Raw genomic sequence first — 25,348 nt, forward strand, 5'->3', positions numbered from 1 at the left:
TCTTCTTGGCCTATTGTTTCCAGTTTTTGATGGCTGACACCCACTGTGTTGTTTATTGTATAACTTTCCATCTCCTGCCTCCGAGCTCTTCATTCAAGAGCATCTATAAAAAGTATTATTCATCTCAAAATGAATACCTTAGTTAATGGTGACAAAATAATACTGAGAAAACAATGTTTTGCATATTTTGAATAAAAGCAAACATGCATATTGCAATAACAGAGGTTGCGTGCTGTTCCTCTATGATGGACTTGCAACAATAGAGGAAATAAAGCCGTCAGTGGGTGGGAGATTTTCAGCGCTGGCTGTTTAAATGTAGAAATAAACAGCGGTGTTGTGCTTCTCAGGGCCCCTCTGTGTCTCAACATGCCCTTGAAGAGCTCCTGCAGGAGCAAAGAGGAGTGCCAGAGAGAGCTCTAATCAGCCTGTGACAAATCAGCCTCTTCTCCAGCTTGTTTTTCATTTGGATAATGCTAGCCTCCTCTCTTAAGTGATAAAACAACCTCTGTGGAGTGGTCTTTACACAGCCAGATTAAATGTGATCACCTTGCCAACATACCCTGGGAGATTGCCATGATTAACAGGCAAAAGAGAATAATGATAATCATATGCAGGATAATAGCCCATACCAAATGGCTGCATGATCTGTACATAAATCACAGTCCATTTCCCACCCTAAAGGACACAATTTTACCCTTTGGCTGGATTTACGCAAGAACAATCTGATTTCTTAACCCCTATATAACCTAGATCTGATTATCTCACTACCAATTTAAAACATAAAAACCACTTACAATAATTCTGGATTTCAATTTAAATGATGATCATGAAAATGAAATCATTTTTATTCTGCGTTCCAAGTCAACTAAAAAAGATACAAATTGGAACACAAGGTTGAGACCTCACGAATCTTACAATGAGGTTAATAACCCTGAGCAAATATTAGCTCAGCTTCAAACAACACAATAATGACATGAGAGGGGCTAAGTAGGAGGCTGAAACATTGTAAATCTGCTTTATGAAACCCTATACAAAGTGTGCAGGACGCATGTAAAAGTGTTGTAAAAATGTGTGTTTAAGTTAGTGCACGTGTATTTGTGCTTGTCCCTGTTCCCAACATATATATGACTTGGCAGTGGTAAAATGAACAGATTTGTTGGACATAAACCATGCAATTCTGGGTGTATATATCACTTAATGAGGACCTAATCACATCAGAAAAGATTATGGCACAATACCAGTACTTTATTTTCCCTCATAAGCAGAGAGGGTTTTAAGTATTTACACAAGCTGTATATCGGAACCAGACCAGAAAACTGGCATCATCCCATGAATCAGAGACAGTTCATGCACAAAGTAAAACACGGTGAAATTAATTAGCATCAGCTCAATTTGTGATCTATGTGATACGGCAGAGTTAGCATCCAGGTAAGACCTCTGATAGGTTTTAGCATTACCCACAACCCTCAGGGAAATCGACCCCAGAACTAATCCATATCAGTAGGGAGGTACATGATGAGAAAAAATGCAGAAACAGAGCGCACTATTAGGCAGAAAAAAACAGAGTAACAGAGAGAAAAAGTAATGAGAAAACAAGTGGAACTGGATCTTAACATTTAGTCTATAATGAGATTGCCTCTTGAGACTAAACATGGGCAAAGAAGATGAAGAAAATGCAAAAATAAACATGCATCAACAACAAGCACCACTCTTTGTCTCTTCTTGGCAGGGTCACCAGTGTTCAGCAAGGAGGAAGGAGAACTGCAAATAGGTTGGAGCCTCAGTAGGCTGCTTTTACCAACTTTGTGATGTACATGCGAAAAGCAAAAACTGCTGCCAAGCAACTAATCCACTTTCCTGTTGATGAAGGTAAAAGTCATCCTCCCTTTTTTTAGCACAATTACCAAGTGTGATGGAAAGGTCACACACATCAGGTTATATCGTGTCGTTTGTAATAAAGCATGTGAGTCAAATACCAAAGAGGGTCCACTGACTGAATGTGATGATTGGACGCGGTGAGTAAGATGCTAAGCTGCTTCACTGTGCAGCACTGTGGGTGGAGGAGACATTTTTTTTTACATCAGAATCAACGTTATTTGCCAAGTGTGTTGACACATGCAATGAATTTGACTGTTTTAAGTAGCTCTCAAAGTACTTCCACGCTGCAGAGCCAAGAACAAGTATACAGGAGGAAATATAGTCAGAAGACAACAGAGCTAAACAAAGAGAAGTTAGCAGCCATTATGTGCAAGTGGGAATAAACATATTGTTTACTTCCACCAACAGCCTAGATTTCTCAATAGAACAGGGGTACATGCAAGGATTTCTTTGTTTGTCTTTGTCAAGTGTAAATGACTCCTTTATTTCTTTTTTATATAATATCATTATAACCTAGGCTCCAGAGATATAGAAAATGTTTCTTCTCAAACAGACACCACTATTTTACTGGGCAGTTAGCTGAGGGTCATTGTTTTATTGCTCTCATGTAGAACTAGTTTAATACAAAGAACAGTCAATTATCAAACAGTGATGGTATTGAATGCATTATCAGGTTTTTAACTGCGGAAAATGAAACACATTTTAATACAAATGTTTAAAGACACTCAGTTGCAAGTGTATTAGGTACTCCAAGCTAATACAACACTCCTGCAAAAAATCCTTCATGAAGGTTATAATATTCAGTTTTTGTTCAAACAGTTTTAAAAAGGTCTTGATTCAACCTTCTAATTTTGGAGGATGTAGTCTGTGGTGCGGTTGAACTGTATTGTCGTTTAGAGAGGTGTTTTTATCCCTCACTGATATAAATGGGGAAAAAAAATAGAAACACCAGTTTCCCATGTCAACATTAATGGTGATTTGGGTTATGATAAATGGGAATCAAACAAAGTGGCTTGCAGCAACCCACACAACACAACAGGTGGCGACATGGTCCCAGGTGGTCAAAGTGTCTGTATTTTGCAACCTGGGAATGAGACTCAGGTACAGTACTGTAAATGAATCGACCATTGTTAAACTTCTTCCTGTCTGTAGTTTTGTAAGAAATTACAAGAATTCCAACTAACTGACCATTTCTCCAAGATCGACCGAATGAATGAACGTCAGCTTTAATTCTAACCTTTCACACAAATATAGTTTAAGGGTAAGCATGACCACAAAGCGTTCAAACAAAAGCATTACATTTATTAATAACAATGGTTTGATTAAAAAGCCCTTTCTTGCAGTATAGTGCTATCCAAAGTGAATGCTTTCTACTGTGTCTACAGACAGTGGCATGTACATGTTCATGGAAGGCTATAATCTCATCCTGAAATATCCTATATGTAATACAAGGGAACTTCAAAGGTTTTTTATTAATTGTGCCGCCTGAACTCTGGACTCCAGTGATTTCTGCTGAATGGATAAAAAGACATAGCTTCCTTTGATCATTACAGCTTTTAGGGGAGGGAGGTGAGGTCATGTAGAAGCTGGATCCCTACGGCAAACTAGACGAGGGAATCATCAATTCAGACAGCATGGTCAAATCTTGTTGCTCAAACACTGCTGATCAGACTTAATCACAGGATCGTTACACCTGTGAAGCTGTGATGAGTCCAGGAGTGAGCCCAGAATTGACACTACACCCTGATGAGCAGCACTTCAGTTCTTCCCTATAGACACCGACTCCTCTAGAGAACTCCATTGGCCTTCTGTGTACAAAGACCTACACCTTAACCTGCTCTGTCTACAAAGAACAAATACACACATTATTAGAGTCAGCGGTAGCCTCGAGATTCAAGAAGTGAGCTCATAAGTTGAAATCCTCAGGCAGAGAAAGTAGATGAAAGTGGAATTTTTTCACTCTGAGACCGCTGCTGATATGACCTTTAGCACTAAGGTCTAGAAAGTGAACATTTTGTGAGCCCGAAAGCTCAAGTAACTTTTGGGTCATTCATTATCTGCTGAATTATCAGCAGATATATATGTGAGCACTATTAGACATAAGTGCATTAAGGCCAAATGCTTTCAGAGTTTCTGTTCAATTGTGATATACTGTGTGACCTATACTTATATGCATGACTCTGGCCTTGCAGAACATTATTGTGCATTTCAAAAGTGTTATCATTCCACAAATAAAACAGTTTCCTGATCTGATACCACTACATGGTTTAGTTTAAACACAAAAATTATTCATGTTTGGGTTAAAATAAGTATTTCATGAAGGTTAAGAGACCTTGGTCACCATATATAAACCCCCTTTATTATGTCCAAGGCCATGGTTAAAAGAAACCAATGTTGACTGATGGTAGGAAACATACAGTACACACCCACATTCAGTCACAAATCACATCCTGCCAATAGGGAAGTCAGATCAAAACACACATTTCTTATACGTGCCTTTTCTTAGAGCTTTTGGGGAGATAAATTATTTGGGAATACAACTTGTCACACCTTAAATATGATCAAACCTCTGTCTTCCACTACAGAGGTTTGGGAGGTCGACCTGAAGAAGTAGTCTCGAATGCTAAAAACTAAAAAGTTTGCAGCTGCAACCATCTTCAAGCTAAAGTAAACTGGTGCCTACAACAACAATGTGTTGTTCCTTTGTTGCTGTCAGCAATGGTGCAGTTTCCATTGCCTACAAAAATAATACAAACCTATAAGAACTGACCTCGTTCCATGTCTGCTTTTATAGACAAGGTTGAGTCCCAACTCATTCAACCAACCAACCTTATTAAGGTGAAAATATGGATACACCCCCAGAGCTTTTCATATTGTTCATCACTTTACAGTCAGGAGCAAAATAATATATATAACGTAGCTTAATATGCTACTGTACAATTGCATGGGGTTAGGAATAAAATTAAGCACAGCATTAGTTCAGGTAGGCCACAAAGCCAAGCTCAGCTTTCAATTCCAGCTACATCAGCTGATCGCAGCTGATCGTAACCACACATCAGCCATTGGCTCATCTAATTCCCCCCTAAGCTTCAGAATGGAAAATTACATTCTATCAGCTGATAGCTCAGCTGATTCTCTTCAAGCATCCAATTGGCAAATGTCATTCATGGTGCCCAATTAAAGCTGCTTTAGCCTGCCTACCTTTGCTGCTTCCTTTGCAAGCTGCTTTGCAACCCACCTCCAACCCACCTCCTCCTTTTATGCTGTATGTGATTAAATCAATGTAATTTCTTTTGCCATTGATGCCTGCTCTGTTCTGTACCGTGTGGGTCTTTGCTGCTGCTCTTCTTGTCTTAGGCTATCCATATATGCACATGGAAGGGCAAGGAGGTCGCAGAACAGAGCCATACCACCAAAGCCTTTGGAAATAAAGTTTTTGACAATAGTAGTCCTGACTGAACTAAGAATCATTAATTTATACAACAGAAATTTGTGTAACAATAAGATGAAAACAAGATCCTATCATCATGATATGATTCAGCTGGAACTCGATTAATGAATAAACTATTTCCCAGATGTTCTCCAAATTAGAAAAACAAAGCACATAATATCTGTGGCCTGTATCCAAAGCAAACATCGCACATTCTGCATTATTTATTGAGCTATGTTGCTCCCAGCACCACATTTATTGAGGCCAATTTGTACTTAAGAACCTAATAACACCACTCTTAAATCCAAGGTCCATAGGTAAGTAATAATCAAACCTAATCAATAATCAACACTGCCCAGTTTGTCCAGGGTCAGAGAGCATAACAGGAAAGACACACTTCTACTACTGTGGTTTTGGTCTCCCTATTTCAAGCCCAATATTGATCCGGACCAAAACCAGTGCCAGGTGTAATCCATTTCTGCTGAGAGCAGCAGCTACAAAGTTTTTAAAGCCTTTTGCTCTTCAGCAACACAGCAGTCGGATAAACTCTATTCATACTGCACATTCAGTTAGAAATACTGCAAAAGGGTGACATTAAGAGGCAATAAAAGAAGCTGAGATAGGCTGTGTTGGATTAGAAAGGGTGAGAACTGCTATGCTATGGGTTAGTTTAAAGGGATAGCAAAAGCTAAAATGACATTGACAGCACTGAAAATTGAGGATTGAAAGGCATTACAGGACTACTGAGATTATTGATGACACATTCCAAGAGCCTTTCCTATTGAGACCCTGCGCTCCGATAGATGAACATATAATCAGAGATTTACACTGTTTAAGGCAAAATCCTAAAAGCTGTGCCCCTGTCCCTCATTGAGGGGGGATGACACTGAGCCTCGGAAAAAGCATACTTGTATACATCAACACACACACACAACCATATGCATGTATTAATATTTGCAAACACATTTATGAACACAAACAGCGGCACAATCCTGATCTGGTTCATAACAAAAGCTGCTATTAGCCCCTTAATAATTGGATTCAATGCCAGGCAGGATTTTACAACCCAAAAGAATTAAAATCTCTTCCAAATGTTCTTAAACCAGTGAGAGCAGCTTGACTCAGCGCTCTCTGAAGGTAAAGCAAACAGAGCCAAATAATAAACAATCACAATCTGCCCTGAGAACTATTAAACATGGATAATGTGGTGAATTTGGAAAGTTGGATCAGAGGGGAGAACACTATTGGCTACTGGGGTTAAGGTCGACTCTGATCCTGGTTCAATCACATTAATAATGTTCATATCAAATTCAGAAAAGCCTACCAGCATTAAAAACAAATTTGGCTTAAGTACTTAACTCCACTTAACTAACCAGAAAACTAAAAACAGATGTGTGTTCTCAAGAGATATTTCATGCAAATTCTACAAAATTAATGAAAAACAAAACCAACAGCAGCCAGCCCTTGAAATACTGACGTGGAAAGACAGCACACAAACACACCGCAACATTTCCATTTCCATCAGCGTTCATCCTGCGAGAAACAGCAGAAAGCTAAGGAAATCCCAGCAGCAACAACCATGCAGCATCTTTGACTTTCATGCTGATGTATTTTCTCTCCTCTGGGCTCAAAGGGGAGAGAAAGAAGCATGGTCATTACTGCACACTCTTACTCTTTTTTAAGATGCAGAACAAAGCTGAATCCCTGATACCATCTCTGTTTTATACACTACGCAGGATCAGACTATATCAAGCGTTTGTGAAATGAGATTGACTAATTTGAAGGAAAAGAGGGCACAGCTCAGCCATTATGACAAACAGAATATGAATTCCCCTGTGAGTTGGCATCGGCATTTCTAAAAATATTGCTCCAAACATCCCTCTCAAGAGACTGATTTTATCTTGCGGTTATTCAGTTATAGAGTGGGAGACAATCATTGCGCCTATGACAGATGTTTTAAATGATAATTCCATTCCTTTGGCTCCTGCATGTGGCTTGATTTTTATCCCGCCAGCTACTGCAACACATTTCCATTCTCACGTCTCTCGGCCTGTTTCTCCCTCATCAACAGGTGGACAGGGAAAATTTGTTCTCTCGAGTAGGGTGCAGTTGCCATATCAACCAATGCATTGAATCAAGGCATTAGATTACGCAGTCCAAGTGCAATCTGAAATAAGATACATGGTTTAACAAGATGAAAGAACAGTGCATCATGACCAAGACGCATGGTGGTATCTTGACATCTTGTTACGGGGGATTTTGAAGAATTGCCATTCATTAACACACCGATGCAGGAATAACAGATAAGCTCACACAGACAGACACACAAACACATAGACACATGCAGTGAACTTTCACCGATCACATACAAGCCTGTGACAAAAGCACACACACTCTTTGTGTTAGAATGAATGGAACAGTGTCCAAGAGTTTCCATTTTTGTGCTGTTAAAAGGAGGGTTTGTCATGGCAGTGAGTGGGCATGTGGTGAGTCAGTAAGGGACAACTATTCAATGGGGAGATGCCTCATTTTCTAGCTTATCTTCCTGGTTGCACGGTCTGCCAGGGCGTTGCTAGGAGGAAGCAGGCACTGCCAGAAATTATGACATCGCCTTGATAGACATCCTCCTGCTGTTCAAAAGAAAAGGGAAAGACAGAGAGATGATCTGAAACACTGCCACCTCCTCCTCCACCACTGTTCCTCTTCTTCTCCCCTCGAGGTGATCTGCTTCTCTTCTCTTCCTACTCATCTCTTTAGTATATTTTCATAGTCCCTTAAGCAATCTTTTTCTGATTGGGATACTGTTCTTGTATGGGAGAGATAAGCCTCTACATACTTAAAGTTTTTGTCGTGTTCCCCCGTGTTTGACCTTATGGAAATGGAGCTATTCTAAGCATTTCATTACATTTTTTCTGTTTTTACCCAGGACATAGTGTTTGCTGCTGTGCTACTGGTGAAGGCACTGAAAACTAAGGCTCTAAGTGGCTGAAAATCACTAGAGCCAATCTTATTTTTGCTTGAGGGTGGGTTGGCTGTTTGTTTTGCTGTGTGTGTGTGTGTGTGTGTGTGTGTGTGTGTGTGTGTGTGTGTGTGTGTGTGTGTGTGTTTAGTGTGTGTGTACCTGCCTACCAATTTCTACCTGGATGGAGTCTTAGACACCCTGTTACTAAGTGCACCATACCTAAGGGCCAACCACATCATCGTTTGGAAGTTAGTGGGTGGGTGTTGCTTTTTCCAGTGTGAAAATGTTCTTTTGCTCCTTTCCCTTGTCTGTCTACAACTGACTATATTTGAATATTTGCAAAGAAAATTCTCCTGCGGTTTGAAACAAAGATATTATTCCATCTGACCGTTTAAAGGCTGATTCTTATGTTGGTTAGACAAAATGAAGCTAAATCATCATTCTCATAGCATTAGAGACTAGACCTGCAGGTTTTTTATTTCTCCCCTTACTGAAAAACAGAAGATGACCCTGAGGCATGATGCTTGGTATATTACTCTTTTAAAGAACCATACAGAGAATCAGGACACTGTGAAGGCTCCAATATATACATGGAATGCATAGATGGATGGATGAGAAAATGCATTATGCAGTTCCCTTATGTCAGAGTCAAGGCATATGCTTATAATATTTAAAGCCATTTGTCATGTGCCTTCACATCATGAGCTTATATATTAAATGTATGCAGTTATCTGGAGGACATGGCTAACCCTGACCAACTGATCACAGTAAGTTACCCACTTGCGATGACTGACCCCCTTCTGTGTACACTCACCAAAACCTTCCCTGTTAGTCTTTTTCACCATTGCTGATTTGGTCAAAATAAACCTTTAATTCACCAAGTTAGATCTAATAATATTTGCTAAATGGGCTGCAATGGCTACTACATAATCCTTGCACCCCGTCCAAGCATGTCCACTAAAGTGCTACCTTTGTGACAACAGTATCAAAATGATTCCTAGAGACATCTTTTGTTGAAGCAAAAACAGTTGTAGCTAACACACACCACCAGACTCCATTTCGCCTCGCACAACATTGTAACTCCATTTAAACTGAACAAAAACAAAACAAAACTTGCCAAACCAGTCTTTGTTTGTCTTTGTCCATTTTTCCAACAATCACCAGCTCCGGTTTGGTCGAAGCTGTTTCAGTTGATCTTCTCAAAGCCAACAGTTGCACACAGAGAGGCTCACATTCACGTGCAGCTGGACCCGCAAAGTCAACAATACCTTGGGGATCATCAAATATTGTATCTAAAACCTTTACAATGATACAACTGGTATGACTGGTGATGTAGCTTTGTCATTAGAGTCAGTAATGGACAAAAATTTGCTTGGTCATGAAATCTACCATTGACAAACTACCAAACACAATTTAGATCAGTTCTACAAATGTAAAACCGTTCAATGACAAGTGCAAAGTGGTAGGTCTTGACCTTCTACTTTGGTTCATTTACTTGCAGCAGTGGAAGGCGCTAAAGGGCTGGGTGAAGTGGAATATACAGATCAGAGAGTGTGGTGATTAATAAATACGCTCTCAGCCAGTCACATCACTGGTCTCATCACACTCAAACCGCTGTGCTAATCACAGGGACAACTCAACAAATATAGAAATGGCTTCTCCAGGAAATTGTATTATTGTCTTGATGGTGCAAAGGTGCAGGACATGAACACACATCAACCCATATAGATCGACATAAACAGATGTGGTCTTTTCTCAGTTCAGCAGTGAACAACAATTCACTTTGGGCTTCTGCATTTGAATGAACCTCCCACCTGTTTGTGCCTCTCCTACCTCTAGACCTAGGTCTTAGATTGCTGCTTGCACTGGTTGTTATGAACTGCACTGTCTTTGGGCAATAATCCCCAAAGAGTCTACAGCAATGTTATTGTCTCTTTGAGGCTGCGATGCTTTGAGCGAAATGTTTCAGTAACATGCTTACAATGACAATACTAACATGCTGATATTAAGAACATGAAGAATGTGTGTAAAATATTGTATGACAATCCATTCAATAGTTGTCGTGAAACTGAAACCACAAATGTCAACCTTGTGGTGGCTCTAGAAGAAAAGTCAGGGGATCACAAAAGATGATTCATTTTCTGGTGAGAACAAACGTCTGTACAAAATGTCATGGTCATCCATTGATATTATTTCAATCTGGACCAAAGTGGTGGACAGACACTTCGTCAGTCTTCTGCTGCTGTCCTTAGAACCATGCATCAAGCATGGCTGAAAACTAGTTAAATAAAAGGCTGCTTCCCTTACTGATTACTAATCTTTGTGCACTGTCCCACGCACGCAGTTTGTGCTCATAAAGCAGTAGTTTGCCCCTAAACCACATAAACAAAAAACAGGGGCAGATTAAGTTTTCCAGTTTCATTGTAACTCAGTGTATGTCTACCTGGACTTCTACACCTTTGGAGTGGTGTTTGCTGGAAGCACGACTGTCAGAAATTGAACCTGGGTCACAGCAGTGGTGTTGCCGATCCTAAACCTCACAACAACACACAAACTTGACAACATTCTGAGCAAGGCACAAAAGATGCCTTCAAAACCTGCACGACAGATAAAAGACACTCAGTCAGTTCACATACACATCAAATGCTATGACATGCATACTGTAAGTATTTACATAGTCCTAATGTGCTTTTCATTCCTTTGCAAAATAACAAAAAAACATGCAGTGATTGAAGTGACAGCGGAAAACTGCAAAATGCGTTAAAACATGTTGTGATGGAGGCAAACAAAATGACTGTGTGTCTCAGAGTGACATAATAATGCGAGATGATTAACCTGCTCTTTCTCGTTCAAGTGAAATAATGAATCATTCACATTGCCTTGGGTATGAAAAGGCTTAAAAACACAAACAGTACATTAACGCCGCTCTCTGCATCACCTCTTTTTCTGAGTAAAGTGATCCTCCTTAACATATAAAACCTTGTAAAAAGTCACTGGCCCTGTCAGAAGCCTTTGTGTCTGTTTAAAAGATACCTTTATGAGTCTGAGCATATTTTCCTTTCCACAAAGTAAACAAAACAACCAATCAAAAGTATGGCTCAACCCAAAAACTGACAAAAGATCCATCACCTTCTGAATTCACACTTTACCCTCTAAATGTGAAGGCATTCGACCTATGTGCAGATAGGCTAACAGCAACGCTAATGTCAGCTGATACAACAGGATTCTTACACAGTGGATGTAGTACTGCTGCAATACCATAAAAGTCATGGATACTGGATAAATTGCTGTGAAACAACAACCTGTAGAATCACTTATTTAACTGATGATAATTACAGTCAATCCACTGATGAATGCCTTAGTGGCTTCAGTTGACAATAGGGGTGGCCATCACAATGGAGTGTGATTCTTAACTTAATAATAGGTATATGTGTGTCTGTACATATGTGCAAAAATCATTATGATTTCCAAAAATGTAGGCACCACTTCTGTAGAAAAAGATGCTTGTCATCAGTTGGAGGGACGGCTTTAAAAATGTTGGTGTGGTGCTGGGAGGTTTCTGCTGAATCAGGCCATCTAATTAAAAGTTATTTACATTGAGATAAGAGAGATTCAATGAAGTCTCTAGTATGGGATTTCAGAAGCTTGTTCTAGTGATGATTAAAACCCAACAATGACAACTTGCTTTGATATGACCTACAGAGAATTCATGTAGTTCTAATGGGTTAGTACAACAGAAATTAGGCCTACACATCCCATGAGTGCTCCCAGAATGATTGTCTTCATGTGGTAATGTGATGGATTAGATAACATGACAAATTCTGAAATACGTACTGATCTCAATTTAGAACAATAACAAATTAATAATTTATGTGAGAGTATCTCCTTATCTTGAGCTGAGACAATCTGTAAGTAAGATAGACTGGTCTTCAGTGGTCTTGTGTGTTTTTTCTTATCATTTCAATTAGCTGCAGAGGTGCCTTTCTCCATTTACAGGCAATAACATGTTAAACATCCCATGTAAAAGAGAGTAACAGCTTGTTCTTAGCGGTGAGATGTCAGATAAAGTACTGGTACAGTAAAAGAGAAGATGGTGGATGAATGAGCACAAAAACAAGTGAGTCCAAGAATAAATCAGTGTCTCATTACGACTTTAAAAACGTATAATAGAGCATAATGCAATAGCTTGTGACGTTTTTTTTTTTCATAAATCTTTTTATTGATTTTTCAACCAAGAGGCATAACCGGATGTAAATGTTATTACACTCGCAGGTTATGTTCAACATAAATCAAGATCAAACCCCAAACTTCCGTTTCATCCCACTCCAGCTGGCCATTAAGCAAACTAAGGTCTTTGTGTGTAGAGTACCTAACTGAATGAAAAAAAGGGAAATTCTTATCAGATCCATATATAGCGTAGCAAACTGAGGCTTCAGGCAGGACATTATATTTTCAAGCCACTAAGCATGTGTGGGTGGGGCAGCTTCCTTTCATCTCAATAATACTGCACGTCTAGGTAGGCTATCCCATTTTGTGTCAGAGAAGAAGCAGCATGTCTTGCACCCGAATTGCCTTTATTACTATATTTAAGGGACACATTTCAGGCCAGATTACATCATAGAGAGCCGATTCTGATCCTTGGTTAGCAAATCAAAGCCCAGCACCAAATCAATACAATTGGGGACAAGTGCCTTGGGAAAGTGGGATATTGGGGACTGCACATAGTGTCTGATCCATGCTTGTGATGATATTCGCTGTAGAATCAAATAAAAGACTTATTAATCAGCCAAACAGTGTAAAGTACATTTATATTAGGATGCATATTTGACCCAGTTTTCAGTGATGCCTACACGTTTCGCCCCCTACACTCTTTTAGGCTTTCACTCATAAGGCTTAAGCTGGGTTTTGATTTCACTCAGAGAGAGCTTACACACTAGCTTAGCCTCATCTTTGGATAAAATCCATGTTGACTGGGCATGGTAGAGGACCCATGGCAGTGAGAGAGAGACAGAGAGTCAGAGACTCAGCGAGGAAGACTGAGGAGGGATTCTTGTGACAGATGGTCCCACTCGGTATCTGTGTCTGTGGGCAGTAATGCAAGCAATGGCTCCCAAATACATTTTGGCATCTCTTCATCAATGAGGGTAGTGAGCCGAGTCCACAGTTTCAAATGACTTCGTCCCTCTTGTCTTCCATACGGCCCGAAATTTCACAGCCTCTGCTCTTTTTTTCCCTGCATTATCTTTTCTTCTGCCATCTCCGTCCCCCGGCTTTCTCCCTCATCATCACGCTTGCTCACCAGTTCATTCTGCTTCAACTCTTTACTCTCGCTAAGACTCCTATTCCACCCGCACTCCTCACCACCTGCATCTTTCTCCCTCTGAAAAGAGTGTGAAGTCGGAGATAGCTGCACAGCATTTCTTTGGCTGACTCCTGTTTAGCCTCTAATAAGATTTACTTGGGGGATGATTCTCAGCTCCTTGTCCTGGAATGAAGTCTTCTTGCCGCCAATGGTGCAGGTGGTGGGTTGTAAATTATACACACTTCCCTTTGAGCTATTCAGCATCAGAAGTGAGTGAAAGCGGGGGTTACAACCTCCCATCCCTAAACTATTATCACCAATACAAGATCTCACCAAACCACAGCAAATTTTTTTCAAAAACATCCACAAACACGAACTTGTCTATAAAACCACGACAAACACTCACACACTTCACAGCACACAACCACACACTTAAAGGCACATATTCATAACACGATGCACAAACAAACAAATCCTCTCCTACCATTCATACACCCACTCTACCTCCGCCACCCTCCCCATCTCTGTCATCTCAGCAGCTCAATAAAGTCGAAGCATAACAGTGTGTACAAAGAGAAATGATGCTAGTAACATGTGGGACTGCGATGTATTATAACGGACGGAGGCCGAGGGCCTCATCAGCATCAATCTGATTGGACAGGACATCTCCTTTGGGCTACCTCTCTCTCTCTCTCTCTCTCTCTCTCTCTCTCTCTCTCTCCGTGTCTCAGTCTCACTCGGTCTCTCTCTTTCTAACAGGTAGAGTAGTATTGATGGCCAATCCCCAGCGGTGGTTGGAGGCTGTTTGGGGTCGTGGCAAAGCACTAACATCTGTCACAGTGTTCTCTACAGCTCGTTATAAATCTGTCACACCAGAAAAGACAGGAACATGAATAAGACATGGGGCTGAGAGACCTGTTATAGGGAAAACATATGTTGTGTGTTCATGTGTATGTATAACAGTCAGCTTGTTGACTTGATGTGTGGTATGCATGCAGGTGATAGCCATAAATATTTTGCCCTTTTAGCCATTCGTCAGACGTCAGATGCTGCTGTCATATCATAAAATCGATATTAGGAGCAAAATGTCTTTCCAACAACAATTATAGGAACAGGCCAGGATACATTTGGTTGCCTGCTAGTTTAATGTCAGTGTCTGACAGTGCTAAATGACACAAATAATATTCTCTGATGCCAAATTTAGGAATCCTGTGTGCATCATGGGAGGAACAAACAGTCAAACATCAATCAAGATTTCTCTGTTCTTCCATTTAAAATGTATCCGCTTTTCAAATGTGTTTTTCCTGCATTTGTCCTTCAGAGACAGACAGCCGTCACACCACCCAGAAGCCATTAGTCAGCCTTATACACAATGACCCCCCCTAGAACATCCTCAATCAAACATGCCAGTGTGAAAAGCGATGAGAATACTTTGAAATCAGCCCTCAGCTGTCTGCCAGTGAGACAGCATGGGGAGTGTGATGAATACATAAACGCACAAAGACCCAACGTGACTGCCACTTTCTCTAATTAGCGCAATACACTAATTCTGTTTACATCGCAGACCAAACATAACTTCCCCATTTCCTGAAAACCCTGCAAAAAGATCTGCTGAAAGATTACTGCAAGCAAAACAGCGCATTGCTCTCTCTTTATTTATTTATTTATTTATTTATTGGTGGGACTTCACAACAAGGCTGGCCCTGTTTACTCAAATTAAAAGATTGCTAAAATCCCAGCTCATGGTGGCATTTAGCACACTGCCGATGATTCCTTTGAATACAGATCAGAAGTGGCATTTAAGTGAATTGACGTTTCTCTTAAAGTTAATCAGTGGACCAAGCCTTCTGACTCAAAAGCCAAAATCACTTTCAAAGTCTTCATATGTTTTTTTCCTTTTTTTAATAATTGGATGCTTCTGAATGTCTCTATGCTGCTTTCAACGGTAGTCTGAGAACTGCCAAATGAGGTATTACAGATGTCGAGACTATGTGACACATATCCTACTGCAAGAGAGGAACACTGACCAGCTGTTCCTGTACAGCACAGAGGACAAAACCTGCAGGCCTACTACGCAGATCCAGCATTTAACAGCCTTGACCTATCTTTGTCTCTCCCCTTCTGTATTCTGCTCTTTCTCTCTGCTCCCTCTGTGGCAGGTGCTGCTCAGCAGTTGCCAGACATTGCTGACTCTGGTTATTCTAAAGAAAAGCTGGAGGAATACATATTCTTTAGTGTGTCTGTCAGTGCACAGTGGATACAGGTCCCATAGGGTCTGTGTCATCCACACTGCATGGTGTGAATGGCACAGGTATAGAGGGGCAAGCAGAGGTTTGTACAATTCACAGAACTGCACTGTCAGTTACATAACAGTGTGACAAAAAATGACCCTTGCTACAAAAGAAGCAGGACTTTGCCTTGAAAATATCTTCCAGGAGATAGAATGAGATGTAAGGAAGCAGACAGACAAATAATGAGTATAATAATTGTATACAGTCAGCAGGAAACAAACCAGCACAGTGATTAACATGCTGTGCTGCAATAATATCCATAACACATGGCACTTCGCACAAATACAGCATCAACACATCCAAGCCCTCAGATATACTGTTAATAGCACATTCTTCTTTGCACTGTTGCACATCGCCCAGCGGCAACATGGGCTTTTCTCACTCAGTTATCAGAGGCTCAAACCAAGCAGGATGGTACTAATTCAAGACACAACTTGTCAGGTTATCAGGAGGCAAGATGGAAATACATTTTAAAGTGTGTGTTCATGTGCCCCAGCGTTCATTTACCCCATCCAAAATCCAAATAATCAATCATCAATTTTTTGATAAGATTTGTAGAAATGCATATCTGGTAGTTTTTTGGTTAATGTGAAAAAAATATAATTTGTAACCTGTTTGTAATTCTATTTGTATGTTTATTCTCCTCTTAAATACAAACAGCCCATGTGGATGTATTTTTAGAAGTAGCTGAGCTACTGCTAAATCTTTTCTAGGTCCCCTCTGGCAATAGCAGAGGTAGCCCCCCTAGCTGGGAATCACTGGTTTATTAATATTGTTTTGGAATGGCTAGAATGAGTAATACTTCACCTTTCTAAATAGGAATTAAACATTTTCTTAACCATGAACAAGACCACCAGTGTGCAAGCACAGGCAACCAAAAAAAAGGCTACCCTTGCACGGATGCTGAATGGTGGGCCTCATATTGTGAGGGGATTAAACGGTGAAAGGTATACCTCTGCCGCAACATCACTTAGCTGATTAAGGTACCAGCAGGCCTTTATACAGCCCATTGAGGAGCTTATGACGGATTAAAATAACCGCCAGGTGATTAACAGGGGCCGGTAAAATGGCCTGATCATCCCCCCTGTGTGTAGAGCTGGTAAAGAGACATAAAAAAACAAACAAATCCATTACCAAGATTTATGCAGCATTATTAAATTCACTGGGACAATAATAGTGAAAGGGCAGCATTCCATCACGTTTAGAGCATGGGGAGTAATGAGTTGTCATAAGCAGAGAATCAGATGGAGGATATTACATTACCCATGCCAACACTTTCAAAGGAACCATTATTTCAACTTTTGTCATTACAGATTGAGCAGAAGAAAAAGAGAAAAATTGGGAAAAGAATTGCACTGCAAGTTATTCAAAGTCTATTGGCAGAAAACACAAAGAATCAAATCCTCCTTGACGTTACCTTGGCAGGGGTTAGATGGAAATGGAGGGTCACTAGTGGTGTGGTGTGTGAAGAGGACTCAGTGGGACAGAACACTCAACAAATTACTGCACATTAGAGGAGCAGGAAATGACTTCCCCTAACTGTGGCCAGATGGCTTTGTTTTTACCTGCTTTGTTCTAAATGTATGTTTTAAAATGAAATGGAAACCTGCAGGGGTATGACAAAACTACATGGACACCTCATATAAAAGTGTTTTAAAATCACTGCTTGAAAGGTGGGCCACAACAGATTGAATGCCAATTAGCAGAAACTGTAAACCCCCTTTATAATGTATGAGCAACATATTACCATGTTGATTTGTTTCAACTTATGATTCATGTATATGCTAATTTTTTTAGCCATTCTAGCTGTGGTCAGTTCCCCACTTGGAATGGAAATGTCTCAAACTATTGGATGGATTGACATGAAATTTGGCACATACATTCATGGTGCCCTTAGGATGAATCCTAATGACTTTGGTGATCCCCTGACTTTTCATCTAGTGCCACCAGCAAGTTTACTTCTTTTTACTTGTGAAATATCTGGACAACTAATGGGTGGATTGCTGTATAACTAAATATATTCAAGATCCCTAGAATATAGATTCTAATGACCTTGGGGATCTTCTTCCTTTTCTAGTGCAATCATTAATCACAATTTAATATGTCCAGTACTTTGATTTATGACCAACTACTTGCAAAACTAATGACTAATTAGCTAATTAGCGAATGTTAGCATGCTGACATGCTAAGCTAAGACGATGACCAGGGTGAACATTACACCTGCTAAACATCAGCTTGTTATCATTGTCATTGCTAGCATGTTAGCATTTAGCTCAAAGCACACTGTGCCTCACAGAGCTGCTAGCATGGCTGCAGACTCTTGTTAGAAATGTATTTTGAGCATGCACCTGCAGCTGGAATGGTGATTTGACTTTGTGGTATTCTGTTAGTTGACTTATGGTGCATTAGAGTATCTTTTTATGAGGTTTTCACATTATTTTTTATATCCCCCAAATGCTTTGATGAGAGGAAATATCCCAAATGGTGTTCCTCTGAGCAACTACAGCAAAGAAAGAAAGAAAGACATGGTCCTTAGAGGTTAAACTTTTCTTTAAATATGCATAGGTTCAGATTTACATAAGCACACAACAAGGTGGCAGCTTTGCTGTCCCCTTTCTGCCACTTACATTGAATAAAATGCAAGACAGAAAAGGTTATAAAAGTGTTGTTTCTTATGTATACTTATCCGGCCTAGAGGACAAACTTCTACTTTTAAATCAAGGTGGGAAAAAATATGGGGTGCAATTCATCTCAAGATGTGTGAGAATCCAGTTCAAATGCACCTTTCATTTCCTTTAACAGCCCAGTTCAGTTATGTCCTTCACCAGATGTATTATACTCTTGAGATATTTAGCTTTGTATTAAATAACATGTTAAGTGTGACACTACATAGGCTGTGGTCATGCTCTAAACTTTCTAAGGTTATTACTGTCTTTGTGCTGATGCTCACATCCTTGTGGAAACCCAGACTGGCTCACCTGAATGATGACTGACTGATACTAGATAAGTAAGGCATTCATGTTAAAATTGATCAGAATGGCAGTACACGCAGTTAAATGGCACATGACCACATTATGGAAGTCATCACAACCTTCCCTTCCAGAGAACTGTGTATAATTTAAAAAAACATGATTTTGCCCATTTTTATTGCCACTGCCTTATCTTCTCTATAAAGCACAACAACTGGGAGAATTGTAATAGATATGGGGCTGCTACACTGGCCACATGTTTGTTTGTTTTGTTTTTTTCTGTGACAGTATCACAAGCTGATGGTATCTAAAAACCTCATGACAGACATCAGTACACAAAAGATAAATATTCCTCTGAGTTTTTGCTCCTCCCGGTGTCGAAATCAACCTATTCATTCTCTCCAGTTGCACCAGCCTATAAATAGGGTGGCATCTGCCAGTAGTGTGGTCAAGCGGTATATCCAGCCAGCCTTGAGCTGTCATCTTTAAACGATAAGAGCGTGGGAGGAGAGAATAGTTGAGTATGGTGTCTGTGTGACATCCTCGTTAATATATGTTCCACCAGTGCAAGGACAAAGGAAGCCAAATAAGGACAAACATGACGCTGCAACTACGCCTCTCACTGGGCTGGCAAATTTTCCTCATCACCTCACTCCTATCTTAACTCTCCTACTCTTCTTTTGTCCACTCATGTTTATTCATGTCTTGATCATAATTTTTGTCTTTTTTCCATTTTTTCCCAGCATTGCTGGTACTCATGGTTATTCTTGTCCTCATTGCTCTTCTCACCTTTAATCCCCCTCCCTTCCTCTTTTCAACAGCCACTATGTTCTCCACCTCCATCATCTCATCCTCATTGCCCCTCACTAACCTGCCACCCCCCCACCCCCTCCCTATTTATGCCCCCCCTTTATCGTGTGATGGCAAGGTCCTGACTGCCACTCACAGTGGGATGGCAGCGAACAAAAGAGCAAAGCAAAAGGTCAACTTTTCCCGGCTGTCACTCAACATGCACCACCCTGCTTTTGTGTCAAGTGTGAGAATTCGGGGGCACCCATCGATCCTTTGTCATTTGACTGCACATTATACCCAACTCTCTCCATATAGTGAATGCCACCTAAACACCCACTTCTGCAGATATATGATTATCAGGAGCCTAACTGTAAACAGTAATTAAGTGTGTTAAATAGCATGTTAAATGATACCCAATCAAGGCTAACAAAAGGTAGCTCAATCAGAGGAAATACGCTCAGAATAATTTTCAATAAGCAATAACAAGCTCTGCAGTTACATTCTCTCTTCACATCTTTAATGGTTTTTTACACCATCATCAAAAAGATTCTGTGTGTCCTTAAGCTTTTGTGCAGGCATGACACTGTGCTATAATATTATCTTTGTCAAAACAACTTTAAGATAATTATGAGTTATAAAGTGAGTGTGTGTTTTACACACTCCATCTTTGACTGTACTACTGAACTAATCAGAGTGCTGCAAAAATGGCAAAGGATTTGCTGGCAAGTTTGTTTAATTACTACACTTTTGCATCTCAAGCAACAGCGACTGATAAATTAGCCAAGTCACACATGTGTGTAATACATTTTTTATCTCATCTCCGCAGCAGCAACCAGGACTATCTCTTCAGGTTTATTTAAAGAACCTGTATGCCAGTCTGCTTCATTCGAGCCCCATCAGGATTTAAGTTTACAAAATGTGAATTAGACTACTATATCTGTGACATTGTTAAGGACCACAGCTAAATGACGAGGGATAATTATAGCAAAAGGCTGGACATGTTATCATCTTTCTGTGCCTGTCAGGGGCACTATGAATAGCAATGAGTCATCAAGGCCTTTGTGCAACTGGGGACAAAAGTACAGGCTGGTAACAAAGTGCAGGGGACATAAACAGCCTTTGTAGGTCCCAAGGAATCTATTAAAGTCTTAATGATTCATTTCAGTGGAAGAATTTTTAATCACTTTTGCAGTCAACAGTGTATGGGACCATCTCTCAGTAACCGAAAGCGATAACCTTGACTGAAATAATTTCATTACTAATTTCCTGCCTGTTTTGTGGAGGTGTGTACATCCTGGGCACTTATGGGAAATCCAAACGAAGCAGACAAAACATTTTAAGGAAAAAGCTGAAGGCTGATGAATGTGCATTAACAAGATGGTGGCACTTATCCTTCAAAGAGACATAAAAGCCAGAAATATGTTTTCTCTCCTGTGATTACATAAGTGGAGTATTGGAGCTGGAATTACACTCGATCATCTTCAAACGATTCTTATTTCACATCACATATTATCCTTAGCTGCTATGCTCTAACTCAATGCTTCCACCTAGCTTTTCAGCCACAGAAGACACCTTGCTTTGGTACAGTGGCACAGCACTTTGCAGATGCACACGCACACACACACACGCAGCGATTTCACTCACAGAGACACATGGATCATCATCAATGGCTGCTTCCCTATAGCAACCACACTGACTGATGTGTGACTGAATGTGAAATGAACATCAGCTCATGTCCAAAAAAAAAAGGTGCACGATCGAGGAGACCGCCTCCTTGACGTACTCACAGAAAATAACAGGGGCAATCTTACCTTCCTGCACAGCCTGGAAGGGGTTGTTAGGCTCGATAAGTTTCACAGAGTGGGTGATTTTCTCGCTCTGCAGAATGTCGTCGTTCAGACTCAGGTCTGAAATGGCAAGTTGAAAAATCTCGTCATCTCTCACTGCGTTTTCCTCGAATATGGCACCTGTTGAATAAATCAATCAGAAGTTATTTGGAGAGAAAGGAAAAAAACACCAGGGGGGGTTGGCGTGTGATTGCACGATTGGAGGGTGCAGGGAGCAGTGAATGAGATGAATTGCTGGACCATCGCTAGTGCAAACTAAATAGAAGCGTTTTACTGTTATTGTTGTTGTTGTTGTCATCCAAAACCTACCAACGTGATCCATAATTCAATAATGGGACGTGAAATTTAATTTTCTCTTGTTGGGTTTAATTTTGCCTTGAAGTTGTGCAACATTTGCGCCTCAGTGCGCAACCTGACAGGGTTTCAGCACCATGGACAGCGACACACAATCACTGTTATTTGTTGCGTAGAGCAGCCAAACTTAGAAAATAAATGGCTTTCACGTCTACCAAATCAATGGCACCCTTCCCAGTCAGCACTACAGGCCTAGTGTGGGAGGCTGAAGCTTAACTGTCCCCCCCCTCCCTTCTTTCTTACCCTGTTTATCTAAATGGCATCAGCTGCTACCGGGAGACACGCATATATCACGGAAAAAGGTTTCAGGAAATGAGAAGTATAATTGGGGTACCCTAACGTAAAGCGGCGCATCAGCCAATATTATCTGGATGGAGTCCCACCTCTGTATTAAGCCAGTGACTGAGCACCTGCTGCTTGCCAGACTGTTGCAGTAAACTGTGAACACCAGCAGCAGCAGCAGCAGCGGAGGGACACCGAGACCAAATTTTCTCACAGTGACATTGACATTTTTATCTGAGATTACAACGCCAATCATTATGAGTGGCTACCTGACTGTGTACATGAAAAGAGGACATAAACCTAGACAATTATTCTGTGTGTGTGTGTGTGTGTGTGTGTGTGTGTGTGTGTGTGTGTGTGTGTGTGTGTGTGTAGGGGAGATCATGTATGTATTTCAAAACTGTAAAATGAAATGTAACTCGGTATTTCGGGACAAACACTGGATCATTTCAATGTCATGATGAGTTTAAAGCTCTGGAAAAAGAGCAGCTCTGGTTTGAAGTTTGAGAACAAAGAGGCTCTATGCGTTTTGCATCTCTAAAACGAAACTCCACTGACATTCCCTCTGTCTTCATATTGACATTGCAGTCACGTTCCGGTGAAAGTTGAAGCTTGTCGGGTACAGACAAGAGGTAGCTTGGTCTAAAAAAGCCTCAGCCATTTGGCTATTGGATATTAATTACATCAAAGATTCAACAATGCAGGCCTTTCTGCTTACTGTAATCCGTGTTTTGAATACTGAATTACAATTTTACAGGCCGACAGTGATGAGGTTTGGACCTGAAGCCAGCATGAATGCAGAGATCTGCCGTCGAAAAGTGTAAGAAATGTCTGCACAAAGAGGCTGATAAATAAATAATAGTGATAAACAATAACAAAAAATAGCTGTGGCTATAAAGGTCAGAGGCACGGCCGTTTACAAAACACCAACTTTTCAACTCGCCTGACAGTTAAAGTGTTGCTTAAACACAGGATGCAAGCTGAATAGACTATTTATCCCGCCCTCTCACCCCAAATCCTGTGATCAACGCAGTATGCGCTGACTGAGCTTTATCCCGGCACGCTTTACCTTTTACACCCCGTCTAACCCCAAACAACATGTTGTTTTATCGGACGCTTACCGATATGTATGATGGAGTCCGCTCTGGCCGAATTGCATTGCAATATCCACAGGGAAAGGCAGATCAGCAGCAACTCCATCTCGGGATTTCAGCGAGGTGGCTCATCCAAGCTCTGCTCGGCTGTCCTATACTGTCCAAATGGAGCACCCAAAAGAAGCAAAAAAAGAAGAAGGAGAAAATAAAAGATGATCAAAACCCAGTGCAAAACAGAACCGCGGTCCTCCTCCTGGCAGACCAGACCCGCATGAAACCCTGCAGAAATTATCACAGTTTCTCTCCCTCTCTCTCTCTCTCTCCCTCTCTCCCTCTCTCTCTCCCTCTCCCTCTCTCCCCCTCTCTGCCTCTCTCTCTCTCTCACTCTCTCTCTTTCTTTTTTTTTTTTTAAACCAACAAAAACAAGCCGACCGCAGGAAGGTGGGCTCAAAAAGACGAGGAAGAACCAACGGGGACCCGAGGTAAGACTGAAAAGACAGGTAGCCCGGAGAGAGAGACCGGTGTTACCTCTCTCACTCTCGCCTATCTCCCTGCGCTCCGGCGTCTAAAGCGTGGCAAGCAGCAAAAAAATGCGGAGGAGGGACACCCCTCTAAGTACACACGGAGAGACGCTCACATACACACTCCGAAACCAAAAAAGAAAACCACACACACACACACACACACGCGCGCGCGCGCGCGCGCAGACACACACACACACACACACACACTCTCTTCATCCTGTCTCGATCACGTGACTGCAGAGACTTCACGACTCGACTGCTGTCCCGACAAGCCGGGTAGAAATGATTTGGACTAGCCGGAGAAAGACGCTTGGAGACCCGATATCTAAACACATGATCGGAGGTTGCAACAGACTAAGCAAAAAACTCCACCAGCCTTCATCACTTCCAGAAAAAAAAAAAAAAGACAAAAAAAAAAAACAAATCTAGATTGGCAACAGAGATGAAAAGTCGACGGCGGTGTAAACTGTTTACTTTTGGAGAAGTTGGCGTCTTCAGGGGATGGTGCGTGCGGGAGCAGACAGACACATTTGGGCGCACTTTTGTGGCGACGAAGCGCAGCTGATGTGGCAGAGAAAAGGATTTACACACCATGTTCCTCTTCGGCAAAGGGCTGATGGATGAGGGACAGACGTGACAGAAGCCACAACGCCTGACTGAACCGGGGACCAGCTGGAAGGAGTTACCGAAAGAGCATTTTGCACTGGAACAAACAAATAGCTCATTGTTGTTGTTTTTTTGTATAGTGTATCTGCATCGCTTTTTCGATTCATTGATTATTGCTTCAGCAAAAAAAAAAAAAAAAAGAATGACGCCCTCGTTGTCTCGGGATTATGACATTGGGGTACATTTTAAGCACAGGCTCTCTCTTTTTTTGTGAATCACACTACAGGGTGCCAGTAATTCTTATTGGGAACCAGTCACACGCCTCGCATTGTTTGAGCAATGCCAGGCGTGCGCAGATCTGTGAAGAAGAGGAGGGAGTCGTGCAAGAGACGGAGTTTCTAGATGGACATAATCTTACAATTAAAGGATATTTCTCGTGACTGCAATAAAACCGGAAATATCTCTTAATTGTTTGGTTAAGTCTGTCAGAGGCGCAGAGCACAAACTTTCAGCACCACCGGCAGTGGACAGTTCCTTCACTGAACTGCACAAGTGAAAAAAAAAGGCACCTGTAGAGCAAACAGAGTGAGCCATCTCTCTGTAAATGCCTCCATGTTTGTTTATTTGTTTGTTTCTTTGCAGGCATTGATTCAATTCTTAGAAGCAAAGCTTAATTGGGAAAATAACTCCGCAGTGACAAAATTAACAATCACAGTTTATTATGGCCATCATCTGGTCTTCATAGCAGCCGAGGAATAAAGGTCCATGCCTCCCAAGTTGTTATAAAATCACACACTACCCCTACTGGCCACCTGTGGATACTGCAGCTGTGGTTGCGCAAAAAGTTTCCATTTTTACATTATTTATACAATTTATAAATATATATATATATAATTTCATTAAAAATATAGGCTAAAGGGAAACTGGAAAGGGAATTTATAACACATTCTATTTGAGAACAAACAGTGCCCATAACACTAATATCTAAAAGTGGAATATAAAAGTAGATATTCATGT

General features: G+C 40.9%; 1 protein-coding gene across 2 annotated transcripts in view; it reads right to left on the reverse strand.

Annotated features, from left to right (window-relative positions):
• Nucleotides 1–24,701, reverse strand: part of grid1a (glutamate receptor, ionotropic, delta 1a) — a 227,203-nt gene extending 202,502 nt beyond the window's left edge. The window contains exons 1-3 of one of the 2 annotated variants that reach the window (XM_051419827.1): nucleotides 23,730–24,701; nucleotides 23,229–23,358; nucleotides 21,436–21,591 (exon numbers count right to left, since the gene is read on the reverse strand). In XM_051419827.1, coding sequence (XP_051275787.1) covers nucleotides 21,436–21,591; nucleotides 23,229–23,307 — 235 coding nt within the window. In that variant the 5' untranslated portion in view covers nucleotides 23,308–23,358; nucleotides 23,730–24,701. Of the gene's footprint in view, nucleotides 1–21,435; nucleotides 21,592–23,228 lie in introns of both variants that reach the window. The other variant, XM_051419836.1, reaches the window with a different exon arrangement.
• Nucleotides 24,702–25,348: the final 647 nt, after the last annotated feature.

Source organism: Dicentrarchus labrax, unplaced genomic scaffold (assembly GCF_905237075.1).
Source record: "Dicentrarchus labrax unplaced genomic scaffold, dlabrax2021, whole genome shotgun sequence".
Lineage (NCBI taxonomy): Eukaryota > Metazoa > Chordata > Actinopteri > Moronidae > Dicentrarchus > Dicentrarchus labrax.